The sequence below is a fragment of the Cotesia glomerata genome, linkage group LG2 (assembly GCF_020080835.1).
Source record: "Cotesia glomerata isolate CgM1 linkage group LG2, MPM_Cglom_v2.3, whole genome shotgun sequence".
Taxonomy (NCBI): Eukaryota; Metazoa; Arthropoda; class Insecta; order Hymenoptera; family Braconidae; genus Cotesia; species Cotesia glomerata.
The window spans coordinates 17,391,703-17,411,239 of NC_058159.1; the positions used below are offsets into that span (position 1 = coordinate 17,391,703).

A 19,537-nucleotide genomic window follows, 5' to 3' on the forward strand; every position below is an offset into this window, starting at 1 on the left:
TTTCTGCGTTTCCTAGGTGGAAAATATAATAAATTTGAATTTATTAATTCTAGTCTTGATGTAAAAATGACCAGTGGAATTATTTAATCAATAAAATATTGTATTTCAATATAAATAATTCATTGTTTTTATTTATAATCCCTCACATTTTTAATTTAAGATTAATATTTATAATTCAAATTCCATAAGTTATAATAAACTACTTAAGAAAAAATAATACTTTTTGTTATCTACGATACTATTGTTGCAGTTATAACTATCGATGTTGTTGATATTTAATTGCGAATACTTTGTTATCTATAAATCTGATAAATATTTATATATATATTTATTAAAAAAACTCTCACACTTACAAAATATATTATAATTAAATAATTATTATCAATTATACACAGTAAGACTTAAATTTATTTAATATTATTAATATTTTAAATAACACTTACGATGTTGTCGCTGTGACTATTGTAGTTGCTTTGTGCTATTTCACTAAAATACTAACCCCTAAGATCTTCCTAGAAAGTTCTTTCTTCCTGTAGAGCCAGAGGGCCCTACAATCCTCCTATAGTAGCTATCAGACCGAAAACGCATGATGCTGATTGGTTCTTTCATTGAGCACACACTATACACAGCTGATAAGTTGGTATTTTTTATGTTAACATAAAACGTTTATAAACGTTGTTATGTAAAAATTATTAGATAAATATAATAATCATTTTTCATTATCCCTGAATCCGAAATTTCATCAAAATTCATTAATTTCTTCGATTAAAATTTAATCACTGAAAATTCTACATTAAGGGCTCATTTGGCGCGTGAAAGTAGTCAGTTCAAAATATTAAAAAATTTTTTTTCCAGTTATATATCTAAAATAATTAGATCTTCATTATAAAATTAATCAAATATTAATAATAAAATATTAGAAAATAATTATAATTATTATTTATCTTTATTTCAAAATTATTATTATTATTTAATAAACTAATATAAGACAGATGTGTCATCTATAGTCAAATCCAAAAATCTTCTATCGATATATTTTAAAAATCGACACTCACTTTTTGTTTTCAAATGACTTATAAAATAATATACAACTTTTAACTTAAACAAAATTAATAATAAATAAATTAAAATAAAATATTAATAACAAAATATTAGAAAATAATAATAATTATTATTATTATTTCAAAAATATTATTCAATAAACTAATAGAAGACAGATGTGTCATCTATAGTCAAATTCAAAAATCTTCTATCAATATATTTTTAAAAATTAATATTTACTTTTTATTTTCAGATGACTTATAAAATACAACTTTTAACTTAGTCATAATTAATAAATTAAAATAATGAATACAAAAATAAAAATAAAAACTGATTATTGATTTTCATAATTAAAAATCAAAAACATTTACACCATCTACAGATGTTTATAGGATATTACAACTAATAACAGTACAGTAAAATTATTTGAATATTCAAAATAAAATACATTTACGCCATCTGTAGATGAGTACTACTATCAACAACAGTGCTGTGAAATTATTTGAACTTAATGACTAACAATAATTAATTCTATTTTAAATTAAATGTAATAGGATATAATAATAACAACTATAATTCATTTATTTTAGATTTATTGGGTGCTTACAAACCAATCTTTTAAATTTTTTACATTTTCCAAAGCGCATAAATCAGATAAACAATCATGATAATTACAAAAATGATTATTACATATTTTCATGCTTTTCAAAGATGGACATTTGAAATTTTCAAGATCGATTACAATTTTATTGGTACAATCAATTAAATTTTGGATCCATAATTTTTTTTCGATACCTTTGACATAAATAATTTTTTTATTACAAGTTTAGTAATTAAGAACTTCTTTGAGCTTGTAATATGAAGTTGTTCCAGCGTTCCAACCGATTCCATGATAATTTCGGATCAGCCAGGTATTCAGACGTTGATAGCTGGCAGGTAGTACCTTCCAGTGATATGGTGGTTGAAATAGTGTGCATGATAACTCTTCAATATTATCAATATCATGTTGAATTGTTATTGAGGCCAACTCCTTAACAATGAAGCGATTATCAGCTCCTCTGAATCCTTGAACGTTTAGAATGATCTCCATTTTTACTGCTCTTGACAACGAAGAGTGACTGAATGATGACTCTCAAAGTCAACTCAACCTTTTATAATCCGATCTCAGGATTTTACCCCTACCACTCGATAATCTTATTGGTTAATTATTTTTTCTTGATTAATTAATAATTTGATTGGTTATTCAAACTACACAGTATAGTTTTGAACTGCGTAGTAGATGACATCATCAGACAGGTTTGAGCCTGTTCAAGGTCACGTAGTTCTCTTTGTTCTATTTCTGCTGCGTAGAAGATGACGTCATCGGACAGGTTTGAACCTGTTCAAGGTTGTGTAACTGCGCAGTTTTCTTTGTTCTATTTCCAACTACGTACTAGATGACATCATCTCATTTTTACAGGTTATATCTTTCCCCGCCATTTAACTTATGATTTTTAGGTTATGTTTATGCTTCCCCGCCATTTAACTTATGATTGATAGGTTATGTATATGGTTTCCCACCATTTAACTTATGATTGATAGGTTACATTCCATAACTGCGCAGTTTCTATTTTTAGACTATGACTCATAATTTCTATTTTTAGATTATGACTCATACTATTCTAGAATTTTCTAACTGCGCAATAGATGACGTCATTGCCTGGCTATAAAAGCAGTGCGCCGCGGGGCATACTTCAATACAGTGAAGTACGAGTATACAGTGTGAAGTACGAATTTACAGTGAAGTACAGTGAAGTACCATAGTGTTGTGTCAGAAAATATCTAGCTTTTGAAATCTGCTGTCTGAACTCTGCTACCTGGACTCTGCTACTTAATGCTGGAATTCGCTACCTGGAATCTGCTGACGAAATCTCAATCATGGCACCTCACCGTAAATATCATGTTACTGACACCATGTATGAACTTATTAGATCGACAACGTTCAAGCGTGTCAATACTCAAGACAAAACCCCAAGCTCACTGATGTTCAAGAGGATAATGGAACTTGAGGTTGGAAAAACTTACAAACTAACTGGGATTAGAACTGTTATGACAGATCATGGACCCAACGTTGAAATTGACTTGGAAAACAACTTTTCGATATTCTTCCCTGCTGCCACCAACCAAAAATATCTCAGCAATCCTGACATGATATTTAAAATGAAATTTTTGATTTTATGTGGTGCTTTGAATCTACACTACATTGGAACCAACTATAATAAATTCAAGCTTATCAATCACTCTGGAAAATCAATTACGGAAATTGTCAGAGAAGTGTGTTTTGATATGTGTACTTAACTTTTATACTAAATAATTTTTTATACTTATTCTAGTAAGGTTTGTAATTAAAAAATATTAAATTACAAAAACATTGTTATTTATTTACTATTTTTAATTACATTAAGTTTATTGATTAGTACAGGTTCAATAATTTTATTTATTTGTTGTATTCTTCGACGAAATCGTTCTCTGTCTCTCGCCGATTGTTCCCATGGACCTTTCCTCGCTTGTCTTGATGCAAAGTCCCACACATACATGTGATGTATGGTAGGCTCGAGGTTGAACTGAACTATCATTCTACGTAAGTTTTCTTACAGTGCTGCTGATTGGATTGTATTCAATGATGCGATCATGTATTATTAAACAGTAAGCAGCAGTTTGATTTGGAAACTGTGCTGACGATTCAAACTCCAGGCGTATATCCACAGGTCCAGACTTGATTGACTCGTTCTGCTTGGAACAGTCAATTATATATAGAGGTGCTGTATTCAGAAAATTCTTCTTAGCCAATAGCGGTTCAGCTTCTTTCCCATAGTAAGCACTATAAAAATTTGTGTACATATCATACATCAAGGCATACTGATTATGCACAATGTTGAGGTTCAAATTTCCATATGGATAACTCTGAGAGTTCAAGAACAGCTTAATATCTCTTATACTGCAGTGATCAAACTCGCTTGCGTTTTGATTCGATTGATTCTTTCTTGCTGTTTGGAATCCAAGGATGACAAAACGAGCTTTCTCAAGCTGGTTGGTTGTTTTGATTACCCAAATATGCTTGTTGGTAGCTGGTAGCAGTGGATACTCATATAATTCCCAAGTCCGGAAACTGATTGGGATAGCTGGATCAGAGGTTATGTAATTCAACACCTCGATTTTTTGCTTGTCAGACATTGTTATATACGGTACAATCCACTCAATTTTTTGGATTGTAATTGTAACATTGTCAGGTGCTGCAGCGGTAACAACGTAAGCATTTTGATCAGTGTTTGATCTGATCAGTATCAATTCATGCTTGGCATTCACGATAATTCGTTGATAATCTTCAGCAAATCCAAGAATGAAACTCAGCGGTACTGAGACATCAAAGTAACCGCTATTATCAGTCAGCTTGTTGTCATCTTCATTAACAATCCAACCAGCATTTTCCAGAATATTTTGTTGTCCCGGACTCAGAGAAGCGTATCCTTTCATAACACTGGTGATACCCACATTCTTACATCTGTCGATTTCTACACCATTGAGCTCATAACGTATCTCTTCAAACATATGACAAACAGCCATGTTGACCATCTTCGTAGTAGCACTTACAGCAGTACCATCAGCTTTCCTCATTCTTCCATAAAAATGTAATGTGCTCTTGCTTGGGAGCAAGCACAGATCTTGATGCTGAACAGCAATCCTGATTTCATCACTGTTGTTGAACGTTGATGATGCGTATGTGTGCGTAAGTGTGCAATAGACTCATCAAAAATAATTGATTTTTTTATATCTAAGATTTCCGCCATGGTATTACGCAAGCTAGACAACAAAAACTTATTTTTATCTTATGAATTTTCCACGTAATTTTAGTCCTAGACTTTTGAGGAAGTCTGCGTTCTGTCTTGTTAACACTTTCAGAGCTTGATGATGACTGATGATCTTTGGGCATGCTGCAATCCTTTTATACCCATTACCAGTCTTTGTCTCATATACGATACCCATTACAGACTTTTTATATGCAGTCTTATCGTTATAGTCTCACCACGGAAATTTGCTATTCTCCCGTCCTGATCAATAATGCGGAGCCTCAAGTTGTGTATTCCTCGTACGGCGACTGGTAGGTAAATGATGTTTGTTGGCACTTCCACTATTTTATATCCTGCTGGAACCCTCGAGAAAAATTCATGGATTGTATGATTCTTCTCACCATTGATGTATGATCCAGTAGTTATATTGCACTCGACTCTCAGAGAGTTGATTTTTAATATTTTGACTGGTAAATCAGATTTATAAGTTGTGTTAGGTTCAAGAACACGTTTGGTAAATCCAAGTAATGGTCCACTGGAATCTTCAGGTTCAAAATTTATATACTGATCACATTTTATTTCACTCTTCAACTCATTGTTGTTTGCTTTTAAAGTGAAACTCAGTTCAGGCAATGTCTTGTTTATATAAGTTTCAATATCTTTAATTTCATAACTCCCTGTCGGTATAGTTATTTCTTGAAATCTCTTGATTGTACTTCTCTTGGATCTTTTTGATGACACATAAAATTTATTATTATCAACATCAATATTTGGTTTTGAATTGAATGTCAGGAGCTTAACAAGTCCAAGTACATAATTTTTTGTTGGTGATAGCTCAATCGGCGGAAAATAATTTGCCTCCAGTACGGAGGAGTTTCCGGATAGTGTCAAGGTGAATGACTCTGCCATGACTGACGCTTATAGTCCCGAGTCACTTCAATTTATAGTTGTCCAGCCAGAAATTTTAAGCACAAATGTCCACATATAATTGTATCAAAATCTTGATATCTTTTATGATTGTACTTTACGCTACCAACATCGAGATATTTCATCAAGTCTTGTGGGGGTTGTAGATTACCAAAACTGTCAAAGTAAATTACTTGATTATGATTCTTCTTGTATGCAACCCAGTGAGTTCCAGGTCCAAGTTTATCATCCAAATTTATTATTGCTGATTCATTTATCTTCGGTCCAGATTTTGGTAAATCATTTCTCATGAAAACTCCACGAAAATTTGGAATTTTAAGTAGCTTGGCATATTTTAATAAATCGATGTTAGTCAGTGCTCGATGTGGTAGCTCTACTGGTTTTTTGACTTCTTGCAACCAGCTCCCTCTGGGTATGGTTTCAGATAAAGTCCCATACCATTGCGGTAAGGTTTGAGGTATAATCCTCTACCTACAGCTATTTCCTCCATCTTCAAATTGTGACGTTTCTTTTCTACAAGTTGATTTTTAGCTGCGCTAGCATCGTTCACAGCTTTTGCAACACCTGCAGCTCCACCTGTCAGAGCACCAACAGCTGATAACCCTGCGAACAGGGGAATCAAGAATGGAAGTACTCCTCCAATCTTTGACGGAACTGGTAGAATACGAGGCAATCGAACATTTTTCTTCCCACCAGCTTTCTTGACAGCCTTGCGGGCACCCTCAAGGGCTGTTTTAACTGGATCTCCACCAGGTTGCATAGACTTTTTAGCTCCATCAACAATCTGTCTTAGAGCAACATCTTTCTTCTTGGAAGTCTTGCGCTTGGCTGTCTTTCTTTTGGTCACCTTACGTTTGGTTATCTTACGCTTTGTCGTTTTCGCTTGGTTTGTCTTTCTTTCAATTGTCTTACGGTTAGTAATAGGTTTTCTTTTTTAAGACCCATACCGAAACGTCTCTTTAACTTCATGATTTTATTTACACTCCAAGCAGCAGCTTTTTCACCAATAGCAGCGTCTCTCGCTTGAAATCTTTGCCACGCTTTCTCAGCAAGAATTTTATCAGCCTCGTGACGGGCTTCCAAATTTTCACGATTTTTCGAGTAAGCTATATCGTGTTCCTTACACGCAGCGTCCAAAGGATTTATACCTGAATCACCTCGAGCTAACCTCTTGGCTAACTTTGTACCCGGACCACAGTACTGATAACCTGGTATGTGAAGTTCAAGTGGGAGCTTGTTGATTATATTGTTGAACAAACCTTTACCATGTCTGCTCTCAGACATGTCACATCAAAGACTGACTTGCTAATCTATATAAGCTGGTATATATACCCCTCGAGCTCAGAATCTAATCAGCAGTCATGGACAACAAACCAAGAGCTCAGTTGCCAGTTATCAATTTTGATCAAATTGTTGAAGGGACAGGAGTGAAAAAACTCAAACGACATGGTACTTTGCTTCCCAACAGTATCCGTGCAGTGTTTTGCGGACCATCAAACTGTGGAAAGACGAATGCTCTGCTGTCTCTTATTGTACATCCAAACGGTTTGAGGTTTGAGAATATATATCTTTACTCAAAGTCTCTTAACCAACCAAAGTATCAGTTTCTGGAGACACTGCTTAAACAGATTGATGGTATTGGATTCTTCACATTCAGTGAACATGAAGCTGTAATCAAGCCTGAAGATGCTAAGCCTAACTCCCTGATGATATTTGACGATGTTGCTTGTGAAAAACAGGATCACATCAAGGCTTTTTTCTGCATGGGTCGACACAAGGATGTAGACAGCTTCTATCTCTGTCAAACTTATACGCGAATACCTAAGCATCTGATTAGAGATAATGCAAATTTTCTCGTGCTGTTCCGTCAAGATGAAATGAATCTGAAGCATATTTATGATGATCACGTCAATACGGACATGCCATACAACTCATTCAGAGATTTATGCTCGGCATGTTGGAATAAATATGGGTTTGTGGTAATAGATAGAGACAGTGAATTGAACAGCGGCAGGTATCGAAAAGGATTCGACTGCTTCATTAGTATAAATTGAGATACTTTAGAGTGTGATAGTCATACATGCTGTAGACTTTAACCTGTCAACATGAAGCCTGAAGAAATTTCAAAGCAGAAGGATATTCTGCATCAGATATCTCAAGCCAGCGATGCCATCCGACGAAAGCACAGGATGTTGAAGTTGGGTAAAGATACAGCTGAAAAAGCCATGGAGGAAATGTTCAAGCCTATTGTGACACCACTCCAGAGTATAGTTGAAAGTTCAAAGCTGAAAAATGAAAATATTAAAAAAGAAGAAAAGCCACCAGTTGAAAAAGAAGTGGTTCAAGAACAAGAGATTGAAAAATCTTTATACGTTGATCCAGAAGAGTACAACAGTTTAATATCAAATGATGAAAGTTCATTTGACAATACAACACATGCTATCACTCAGCTACCGCCATCAACAAATACTCCAACTCGTAAAAATTCTCTTCTCACTAATTATTTACAACGTTTAAGTAAAAAACACAAAGATATTGATATGAGATATGGTGTACGCAGAAAGCATGGTGAAATGTATATGGGTGATTCACCTATTTCATTTGCAAATGATACAATAAGTGTCAAAGAAAGAAATTATCCAATAACTCCTGGGTTGCTGGAATTATTATTTAGAAAATCACCAGATGATGCACTCATCACCCCAGATGATGAGAACAAGTACTTGGATATAATTCAACATACCAACACTCATAGGAAAAATTATGATCCAAATCGTACCATTTATGAAGACACAACAATCAAGTTCAATAAATACATTGCTGATTTTATCACCAAGTTCGGTAAAGGGTTACCAAAATATATGATTGCAAGAAAACAGAGATTACCAATGGACTATGTTTACTGGGATGATCCAAATGAACTAGTTGATCGTTTGCGACTACTGATGGCATCTCAAGCTGCTGGAAATCCAAGTCACACGAATGAAATTATGTCAATTATTGAAGAGCTTAGGGAGGCTGGAGTTATATATTAAAAGCTTCTAGAAAATAACATCATTCACACGCTGACAGTCAAAGTGTTAAGAACTATGAGCATCGATATATTTGGACGTCCTCTGGATAATGACAAATCGGTTCAACGAGGACCAGCTGGTAGAGGTTTCAATGTAACTTCCGATGGAAACTATAACATTGAGAATAAAAGGCTGTGCAATCTCGGTAATCCTTCAAATGAACATGATGCAGCGACAGTGCAATTTGTACTGAGACAGATGTCTGACTTGAATAAAAGTATAGAGAGTGAGCAGAAAGAGATTATTTCGCATTTACACTCTGAAATAGTAATACTGAAAGCTGCTGTGGCAAATTTGGAGACGGCTACTGAGGAAGCTAAAGCAGTACTTTCCTCTCACCAAAATAATATCAAATATCTCACTGGGAAACTCAATGAACGACAAAAAAGCAGTGATAGCTGAAGAGCTTCACAAGCCAGCTCGTAGAAACTATAAACGTCGTCATGTTGACATCCGAGGTCTCGATGAGACTTGGCAAGCTGACTTGGTTGAAATGATTCCATATGCAACAGTCAATAAAGGATACAAGTATCTGCTTACAATCATAGATATATTTTCAAAGTATGCCTGGGCAGTTCCAATTAAGTCTAAAAGTGGTATAGATGTCACTAGTGCTATGAAGTCTGTACTCCAGCAAGGTCGTGTCCCTAAGAATCTTCATGTTGATCAGGGTAAAGAGTTTTACAACAGAGAATTCAAAGATCTGATGAAGCAGCACAAGATAAATCTGTATTCAACATTCAGCAATCTCAAAGCATCCATATGTGAACGATTCAATAGAACACTTAAGACTAAAATGTGGCGAGAGTTTACAGCTCGTGGCAGCTACAAGTGGACCGATATACTTGATGACTTGGTGAATACTTACAACAACACCAAACACAGTACTATCAAAATGAAACCTGCCGATGTTACCGCTGCTCAGGAGAAACAACTATTGGAAAATATATATCAACCACTGAAAACCAAATCGAAGCAGAAGTTCAAAGTTGGAGATAAAGTCCGAATCAGTAAGTACAAGCATGTTTTTGACAAAGGATACACACCAAACTGGACAACAGAAATCTTCACAATCAAGTCGGTGCAGAATACAAATCCAACGACGTACAAGCTCGTGGACTATCAGGATCAACCAATCGAAGGTGGATTTTACAACGAAGAACTCAGCAAAGTCAAATATCCAGATATATATCTCGTTGAAAAAGTAATTAGAAAACGTGGAAATAAATACTATGTTAAATGGCTAGGTTTTGATACTAAACATAATAGTTGGATCAATAAATCTGATATGTAAATCACAAATTATATTTGCATTGTTTTTATTTACAAAACCTTAATACATAAATCCTTAAAACTATATTTACATTGTTTTACTTAATACTATTACAAATTTTTTTGTCTTTTATTATTATTATTTTCATCGTTATCTTCAACAAGTTTTCGTTTCTTAAAATCTAAGGAGCCTTTATAACCCCAAGGCACAGTATCAGTGCTTGCATCAATGAGTTGACGTTTGTCGTCAGCCCAACTGAGAGCAAGTTTCTCCTGCTTTATTGTGTGTACTTGATGTTTTTTACTTTTAATCATGTACTGCTCTTTTCTTAATAATACATTTTCAAAAAGACATCTTTTGAAGTCATCAAACGTGATGGTCTTCAAGGTTGAACCTCCGATACCCTTTGCCCGTTTCTTTATCCTATCTTTTTCCTTCTCGGGATCATGAATTTCAAAGGCATACAATTTGGCTCTGAGACCCACGAACTCGGACATGATTTTTCCATTGTTCTCATCCTTCATGAGTCCCAGAACCTTTTTATTGACAAGAGGCATGTTGAAGACATTGTTAGGCGGGTAATCGGAGGTATCAAACCGTGAGATATCACGTTTGATGTCTTCATAGATGTTGGGTACATTAAATTGGTAAATTAAACTGTCTGTGTCAGTGTACAATAGTTTTGAATCTTTTTCATAATTTTTTATCACATAATTGTAGTGGAAGTCGTAGATATAAGTTTTAGATAAATCTAATATACTAAATCCTACATAAATTGGTTTGTTGAAGCAAACTCTTACTTGTTTTAGTTCAACTATAACCATATCTTCATCAAAAATAGTGAGATTATGAAAGTTTGGTCTGCATACTAGATCTGATACATTGTATCGACCTTGCCACTTTGTTCTTAAATATACATCTTTATATTTTCTTACATTTTCCATCGTCTTTCGAAAAACCGCATTATTCATTAATTTATAAAAATTTTTTTCAAACTCATTTTTTGCAAGCTTTCGACATTCAGTATTCTTATCAATATATGATTTGAGCCAGTCTGATTGCTCAAATTTTAAGACCCGATGTATTTTCTTAAGAACTAAACCTAAATCTAAACATTGCTTTAAATTCTTATAATGAATAACATAATTATTTTTATCATACAGAGTTGTTGTCAGTTTTTGTTGTTTGCTACCAGGTGGTATAAAATGTTCAGGGCATAGGGGTAGATCTTTGTGTAGATCATGTAGTTTCTCAGGATAGTGTAGATCTACTTCAAGGATGTAGCCTACACTTTCATCATCATTGAAAAACTGATCTACATCATCTACATTTTCAACCCATTCAAATTTACCCTTGGGTAAAGACATACTCATCCCAGCACCATATAAATTATTTACATCATAATACATCAGGTATGTTTCAGGGTTGTTTGAATCAAAATCTTTGCCCATGTACCGATTGTTAGCTTCAGCGTGTCTATTAGCACACATCGATACCCCACCACGTACACCCTTTTCAATGAAAAGAAGCATCTCAGGATCAGTAAATAGTTCAAGTTCTACACCAGTATGCTTTAACATTGCTGAGTTCAAAAGGCCTGGTGCTGTATGAAAATGTAGAGCATCTAGATTGTATGTTTTAAAGCAACTACGTCTAAAGTTTTCAAAGACATCAGCCAAGAGAAGGACATCAGTCTTTAAGTATAAGTCCGAGTACTCTCCAAGCGTGTTAATATTAAATTCATTCCAAACTACTTGAGCAAAAGCATAATCATCATCAGAAATAGTTGAGTTTGTTAATTTTGAATAAAATGAATCCTGGTCAGGTAACTGTTTCTCGTCTAGTCTGTCAATACTGTCAATGTACTCATACGGGAATACACCCTTACGTATTGCTAATTTGAATTTGTCAGGGTCAGGGTAGTGTAGTTGCGTAATCTGTTTGTCTTTGTCATCGAGGTATGAAGCTAATTTATCTAAGCTTGAGGCCATAAATCTAAAAGAGTCAATAAATCTTAAAGAGACTGAAGTATTTTTAACTGATTTTGTGAAAGAAATGTAACGCTCTTTATTGATTGGTAACAATGAAATTTCACCTTCAAATACTGTAGCTAAGGATTTAATTATGAAGTGTGAGTCATAGCCGGATAAATTATGAAAGACAACTGGGATAATTGTAGATTTCTGATAATTAACATTGCATGATTTATGAGCAGCATCTCTGTAGTTACCGGTAAAGTGACAATGATCATAGACTTTATCTGTCGTAGAAGTGATTGGTTTCTCGCAAATATGACACACAGTTGCCTGGTTGTGTCTATCTTGTTGCTCTTTCGTTAAGGGTTTCATTTTAATAGGGTTCTTTAGAATTTTTTCAAAGTTCAGAGCTAATGACTCTAATTGTTTAACAAACCAGTTGATGCAATCAGGGGAACGGTTTAATTCAAATCTGGAGAGTGTATTATCATAGCTGCAATGTACATAGTAAGCAATACTGTGGGGAACATGTTTATGAACTGCCTTTTCATCATCTCCTGGGGGTTCAAGTGTGCATTCTAGATCCGCGTAAACTACAAACGGCACAGTATCTTTGGATTTAAAGTCTTTAAATTTCAAAATCTTATTTTTTTCACTAGGAAATTCCATACGGACTTTGTTAGATTTAAAACAATCTACCCGATGCTCTAAATAACATTTTTCTAATTTGAAATGATTCAAACACCGATCACAAAAGTACAATCTATGTCTACCTAGAGATATTTGACTTGTAATTAATCCAGAAAGATTATGTATCCATGCAAAGTGATAGACAGACTCAATATTATCTAAATTATCGGTATAATTTACACTTTTTTTAATCATTAATAAATGTATTGTCGGAATTTCTGACTCGAAGTTGCTTAAATATAATGGGATAATAGTACTTTTTTCAGACTTTTTACCCGTGAATTCTGACTCTATACCATATACGTTAATGCTAAGATCATTCATTTTTTCAAATTTTGGTACATCAGTAAGTTTGATTGGAAATTGAATACCTTCATAATTTAATCTGACACTGAAGTGACGATAACTTGTAGGGTCAGCTGGAAACAATACTGGTGGATACAAGGCGGCGTTGACACACCACAGGAAGCAGAACTCATCATTGTTCTCGATGTTCGTAACCGCATGCTTCCTGATAATATCCTGCGGTAATCTGACAAAGGTGGAGTTTCCAACTTGAGTTGGTGTGAATCGTGACATGGTCACCATCAAGCTGTTCGGTCCAAGCAGACTCCATCCAGAACCCTCATGTTCAAAATCTTCAATTCGTTGCTTCAGTTTCTCATACACATGCTCAGTGTACCAATCCTGGAGAGATGTAGCAGGGAGAATCTCACGGCTTTTGGTGATGAAAGATTTTCGTTCTTCCATGTCTTGCTGATGTTTCCGGAATGTGCAGAAGAATTCCACATTCACTTTCAACCCTGCCAGATCTCTCAAGACGCTCTGCACCTTGTTGATGATGATGTTCCGTGAGGCCTGGAGAAATGATGCTGGATCTTTGTGACGCTGGTTGATGACACATCCAGTCTGGATGTTACCAGCAAAAGCATTCTCCAAGTCCTGCCATTTGACTCCTTGGTTGAGATCTCCACCAACTACTTGGTTACCGAGTCTGGAGAACTGATCGGCTAACCAGTTGAGTTGGTTGATGTGTGCTTGAACACTTCGTCTCACTTGAATTGTTGTCTCAGGATCCAGTAATATTGTGTTGAAGTACTCAATGGTATCGTTGCACACTCGTGAACACCTTTGACGATGATTATCAGTGAGCTGCTCTCCCAACAGATCAGCATATGAGACAGCAATAGTGTCCACCAAGTTTTTGAGAGCCTCAATGAGGTTAGGTTGAGCCATCTTGGGAAGACACACACTTCACTACTGTCTATTTACACAATATTGTAGGTTATGTACACTGTTTATAGGTTATTTACACTTTTGAGGTTATATACACTGTTTGTAGGTTATATACACTGTTTATAGGTTATGTAGACTGTTTATAGGTTATATACACACTGAATTTACACGAGACTATAGTTTATAGCACACTAATACAGTTATGTACACTACACAATAGTTTTTGCACACTGGACTATACTCGCGTACTTCACAACACTGAACTTCACTATATTTTATATAACACTGAATACTGTTTAATCATGAGAGATGTTTCACTGGAGACATGTACTTCGTTTTTGTGAAGTACGCTCTCGCTGAGCTGCTTATATAGGCAGAAAATACTGCGCAGTTACCCCCACTCCTCTACCTCAAAACCGGTTTGATGACGTCATCTACTGCGCAGTAAGAAAATTCTAGAACAAAATGAGTCATCTACTACGTAGTTAGGAATAGAACAAAGAGAACTACGCAGTTACCGTGACCTTAAACAGGTTCAGACCTGACGGATGACGTCATCTACTACGCAGTTACAAGTAATGAAAGCTACCACCAGATGGCGTTGCGTGAAATCCTTCTCGCATGTACTCCACATACATACAGTTTGAATATATTAATCTTTTCAGAATATAAACAATGAAATGCACCTGTGATCTAAGCAACTATTGGTGATGCTGAGATCACAGGTGCATTTTTTAACAAAATGGCGGATAGCAGCCACCAGATGGCGGATTTCAGATAGTAGATGGCGGATAGCAGCCACCAGATAGCGAATTAAAAATGGCGGATAGCAGCCACCAGATGGCGGATTTAAAATGGCGGATAGATTCAAAAATGACGGATAGCAGTCACCAGATGGCGGATTTCAGATAGCAGACTCAAAATGGCGGATAGCAGATAGCAGATAGCAGCCACCAGATGGCGAATTCAGATAGCAGACTCAAAATGGCGGATAGCAGATAGCAGATAGCAGCCACCAGATGGCGGATAGCAGAATTTAAAAATGGCGGGAAAATGACGGATTGTAAGATTTGAAAATGGCGAGAAAATTCACCACCAGCGCCACCTATAACCTCGATAAAAACCTCGTCCATAACCTCAAAATGTCGGTAAAAACATCTCATCCATATCTACAGTTGGCAACACCTACTGTCGGTAAAACAGGTCACCCATATCTACGGATGGTACTTAGCATGGACACGAACCCACAAATCTGTTTTACCGACGGAGCCAGACCCCCCCAGACACACTACTAGAAACAATTATTGTTATTAGTGCGGTGATTATTATTTAATTTTTGTATTTATTTAATAATTTTATATTATTGTTACCGAAGGTATGATTAAATTGTAAAAGAAAGTAAAAGACTGGCAAAATTATTCTAAGTCCCGAGGACAATTTAGTATGGAAAATCAACGAATGGATATAAAATGAAAGAAATGACGATTATTATTTTTGTAAGAAATAAATTAGGTAAGCGAAGATTTTATAAGTCCCGAGGACAATTTAGTATGGAAAATCAACGAATGGATATATAATGAAGGAAATTGCGATTAAAATAATAAATAATTATTTTTGAATGCTAGTTCGAGGACACCGGACAGGTGTCTAAAACGACTCTTCCGGTTCGTTACAAGAGTGTTAGGGGAAAAATGATAAACGCCAAAATTTGGCTCGGAAAAGCAAGTCTTGTGACAGAGTAGTTATTTGTGGTGAATACTCTTCCAACAAATAACACCTGGAGGGACATTACCTTGGTTTCGTCTAGAACATTGGTAAGTACCTTTGCACTCTCAACAAGATTTGACTTCCCTGGATTTTTGACCTTCTGTCAAAACTCCAGTAGGTGATCATACACCGAGTAGGTGGGGGCGAAGAGGACACTCTCCATTCGCTCTCGGGGTAGCGGGTGACGGCTAGTCTCCTGGGGAAGCGGGTAACCAGTTTTTGACGATTAGTTCGCGATTTTGACACTCACGACGTGTGAGGGTGTGTGTGTGAGGATGGTTATTTTGTAAAGGCCAGTTTTGATCGGGCCTTCGTTACCGACCGAAGGTACGCGTACGGCTACCGACGTAGGATTATTTGTTTAAGAGATCGATACCTTCGTATTTTCGTTTTTGACTAACGACAATCGTTAATTTCGTTTTGGGGTTTGATATAACCAAAAATTGTACCACGTGTATTTGTTTTGTTTGTAATCTTGTTTTTTTTTACTTATTTAAATTGATTTTGATAAATAAATTGTTTAATTTGTCTCTATCATAACCTATTTGACTTTCGAATTTATTTCTTTAGACTTAGTTATCTATAGGTTATTTACATTTTAATTGAGTTCTGTATATTGTTGACAACCCCCCTTTTTGACCCTGGAATCCGGCGAGCTTCAAATTCGAGCAAGGGGCGTTTGAGTCGCAGTATTGTTTCGTTGGTTTAATTCTTTTAAACACCTCAAAAATTACCCGTTACAAGCTGAAACTAGATGATTTAAAAGAAGCTCAAAAACTTTATAATCTCGTAGTGGAACGTCAATATCCTCGGTAATCATTATTTTCTTACCAGCTATCCGCAAATAATATGTTATTTAATAATGAAGGCTTCATGAATGCTGCAGTAAATTCTCAATTAATTGATGAACTCAAGAAGAAAGTCAAAATTCAAGACAGCAGTACAAATGCAGTAGATGCGACAACTTGCTTGATATTCCGCACTTTAGATTTGTGCAGAAAATACCGTGAACAATTTACTGAAGTGTTGCTTGTTGAAATTTCTTGTAAACCTCAATTAACCCGGATAGATTTATTATTTGAGTGTTTTCAACAAAAATTACCTACAACTGAAGTAATGTAAGTATGACGTTTTCTCATATTAATTTCGTAATTATCTTGATTAATAAAAAAAAAAAAGACATTATTATTTAAAGTATTGGGTAAAACACAAAAATCAAAGGGTTATAAGACTTTTTAGACTGTTCATTAAATATCTATGAAAAATATCGTAAAAGAGCAAAAATTTTTAATTGATTGAGTGAAAAGTCTATAATTTAGTATTTGGGTCATTCCACCAAATAAGAACATTTTTACGGGGCGACCCTCGCGGATTATGTTTAAAATTTATGAAGGTGTTCTCTATAATAAGAAATAAATTCCTTACAAGTTTCAGCCTTTAATATGCAGCGGTTCTGGAGTTATGATTTTTTGAAATTTTGAAAAAAAATTTTTTTTAACTTTTTTATTAATTTTTCTGATGAGGAAAACTTTTTTATTAAAATCCACGAAAAATCTTATCTTGTCGGAAAAATTCTCAGCTTTTGAATGAAAATATCCATTTTATCATAAACACATCAGAAGACCCTTTGAAATCCAATTAAAGTGGAAAAATTGATTTTTCTCGGTGTGCGGTGCAAGGTACATCCAATTTGACTTTTTTTTCTGAAAGATCAGAGTTTTTTACACAAAATATATGGTTTTCACGATGTGCATATTTTTTGTTCAATCACAATTAAATTAAACGTTATATCGGCTAAGCGTTATACGATTATTCGGGATAGTAAAATAATTTTCTGTTAAATATTTAAAATTTCAAACTGCTCGTTAAAAAATTGAGTTTATACAATGCAGATGGCGTTCACAACTACGATTCCATTTTCTTATTTAGGATGTAATTTTCCAAAATTTGCGAGAAATACTGATTGGATTATGGAAACTTAATCAATTTATAAAAATTTATTGAATAAATTGATTTGTAATAATCCAACGGAATCGTGCTTCTTCAGAAGTTGTAATAGATGTCCAAACAATGAATAAATCATTAATTACTTTCATCCATCGTTTAAAGAATTTGATGTAAATGAAATCGAATTTAAAATGTGGACATCAACCGATCGATGTACCATTGTAAACGTTATTTCGGATTCCGATGACTTTATTGATACCTTAGCGACGCAACTTGAGAAACTTTTAAAACATGACTTTATAGTAAAAATACAAAGTCGGTTTTTCCCTAAAACCTCCAGAACCGCTGCATATTAAAGGCTGAAACTTGTAGGGAATTTATTTCTTAATATAGAGAACACCTCCATAAATTTTAAACATAATCCGCGAGGGTCGCCCCGTAAAAATGTTCTTATTTAGTGGAATGACCAATTTAGTTTGCAGTAGAAATAAATTTGTTCAAAGCTAAGCTGATGATTGAAACGTTACTATGGACGTATGCATATTTTACACTCACATATTATATTTTTAATTCGTATTAAAAAACTTATTTTTTTCTAGATCCAATAAGCAATCGTTTGAAATTCATTCGATTGAAGATGAAACTCCAATACCATTAAGTGAAAGCAATTTTTGGAATAATTCTGAAAACGTGAAATTACTACAGGCGTATTTAATTAAACATTTGGAAAAGTGGATTCCAACATTGGTACGTCAGCATGAAAAATTAAAAATTTTTTTAAACAGTATGCCTAATTCTGCAGCTCACGATATGAATGATGAATGCATTGCTCACATTCAATCTGCGACTAAAAATAAATACACTGAAATAAAAATTACTTATGCAGATTGTGATTTATTGGTGATGGTAATGTACTTCTGGAAAAATTTTGAAATTAATGGTTTAAAAGTAAGTGATAAAAACTAATATTCATTTAAATACAATTAATAAAATAGTTTATTTTATGAATGACATCATTGTTACAGAAATTATGGATGGAATACAAGTGTGGTCGGAGTACAAAAATAATTCCTGTCGAAATTCTCGTGCAAAATTATAATCAGAGCTTCCGTCAGGTACTACCAGCTATGCATTTTCTTACAGGATTATTCTATACAAGTAAAATTGGTACAAAGCTCAAAGCTATAGAAGCCAACTCGCTAAAATATCTGGAAAATTTTGCGACAGGTTAGTAATAATAAAAAATGCGAAACTTTCATCGCCGTAATTACTTAAGTCAAATAACTTTATTTTATCAATAGACGTACAACAGTGGGATCTGGGAGATATTCTTAAGGCAGCTGAAACATATATAGTACGGGTTTTATATAAAAAAAAAACATGTGAAACATTCAACAAATTAAGGGTTTCGTTATTTAAGTCAGGTAAAATTACTGTAATAACAGAATTACCTCCATGCAGTGAAGAGATAACATACCATATCTGAAGAGCTTATTATATCACCTACAATACGATATGGATGTTCAGTTCCCAAAAAAATAACCTCGATCCTTTAGACTTTGGCTACGAACAAAAAGACCAAAAACTGGTACCAAAGCGAGTCGTATCACTTTATCCACCCATTAACGAATTACCCCCGCCATGTCATTGCAAAAATTGTTCTAAAAACTGTAATTGTAGAATTAACAGAATGTTATGTTGCTCTTTTTGCAGGTGTGTGAATGAAAAGAGCTGTCAGAATTAAATATTTTGCTCAACGGAATAAAAGCTAGTTTAGTA

The 19,537-nt window shown here is 34.5% G+C and overlaps 2 protein-coding genes across 2 annotated transcripts; both read right to left on the reverse strand.

The window, feature by feature from the left end:
- Positions 1-3,657: 3,657 nt before the first annotated feature.
- LOC123259027 lies at positions 3,658-4,695 on the reverse strand. Its single transcript, XM_044719287.1, has one exon. The coding sequence runs from the start codon at positions 4,693-4,695 to the stop codon at positions 3,658-3,660; it is 1,038 nt and encodes a 345-aa protein (XP_044575222.1).
- Positions 4,696-10,252: 5,557 nt separating this feature from the next.
- Positions 10,253-14,044, reverse strand: LOC123259028. Its single transcript, XM_044719288.1, has one exon. The coding sequence runs from the start codon at positions 14,042-14,044 to the stop codon at positions 10,253-10,255; it is 3,792 nt and encodes a 1,263-aa protein (XP_044575223.1).
- Positions 14,045-19,537: the final 5,493 nt, after the last annotated feature.

Excerpts from the sequence above, each read along its gene's own strand:
- LOC123259027 (XM_044719287.1), bottom strand. The coding sequence starts at position 4,695 with ATGAGGAAAGCTGATGGTACTGCTGTAAGTGCTACTACGAAGATGGTC.
- LOC123259028 (XM_044719288.1), bottom strand. The coding sequence starts at position 14,044 with ATGGCTCAACCTAACCTCATTGAGGCTCTCAAAAACTTGGTGGACACT.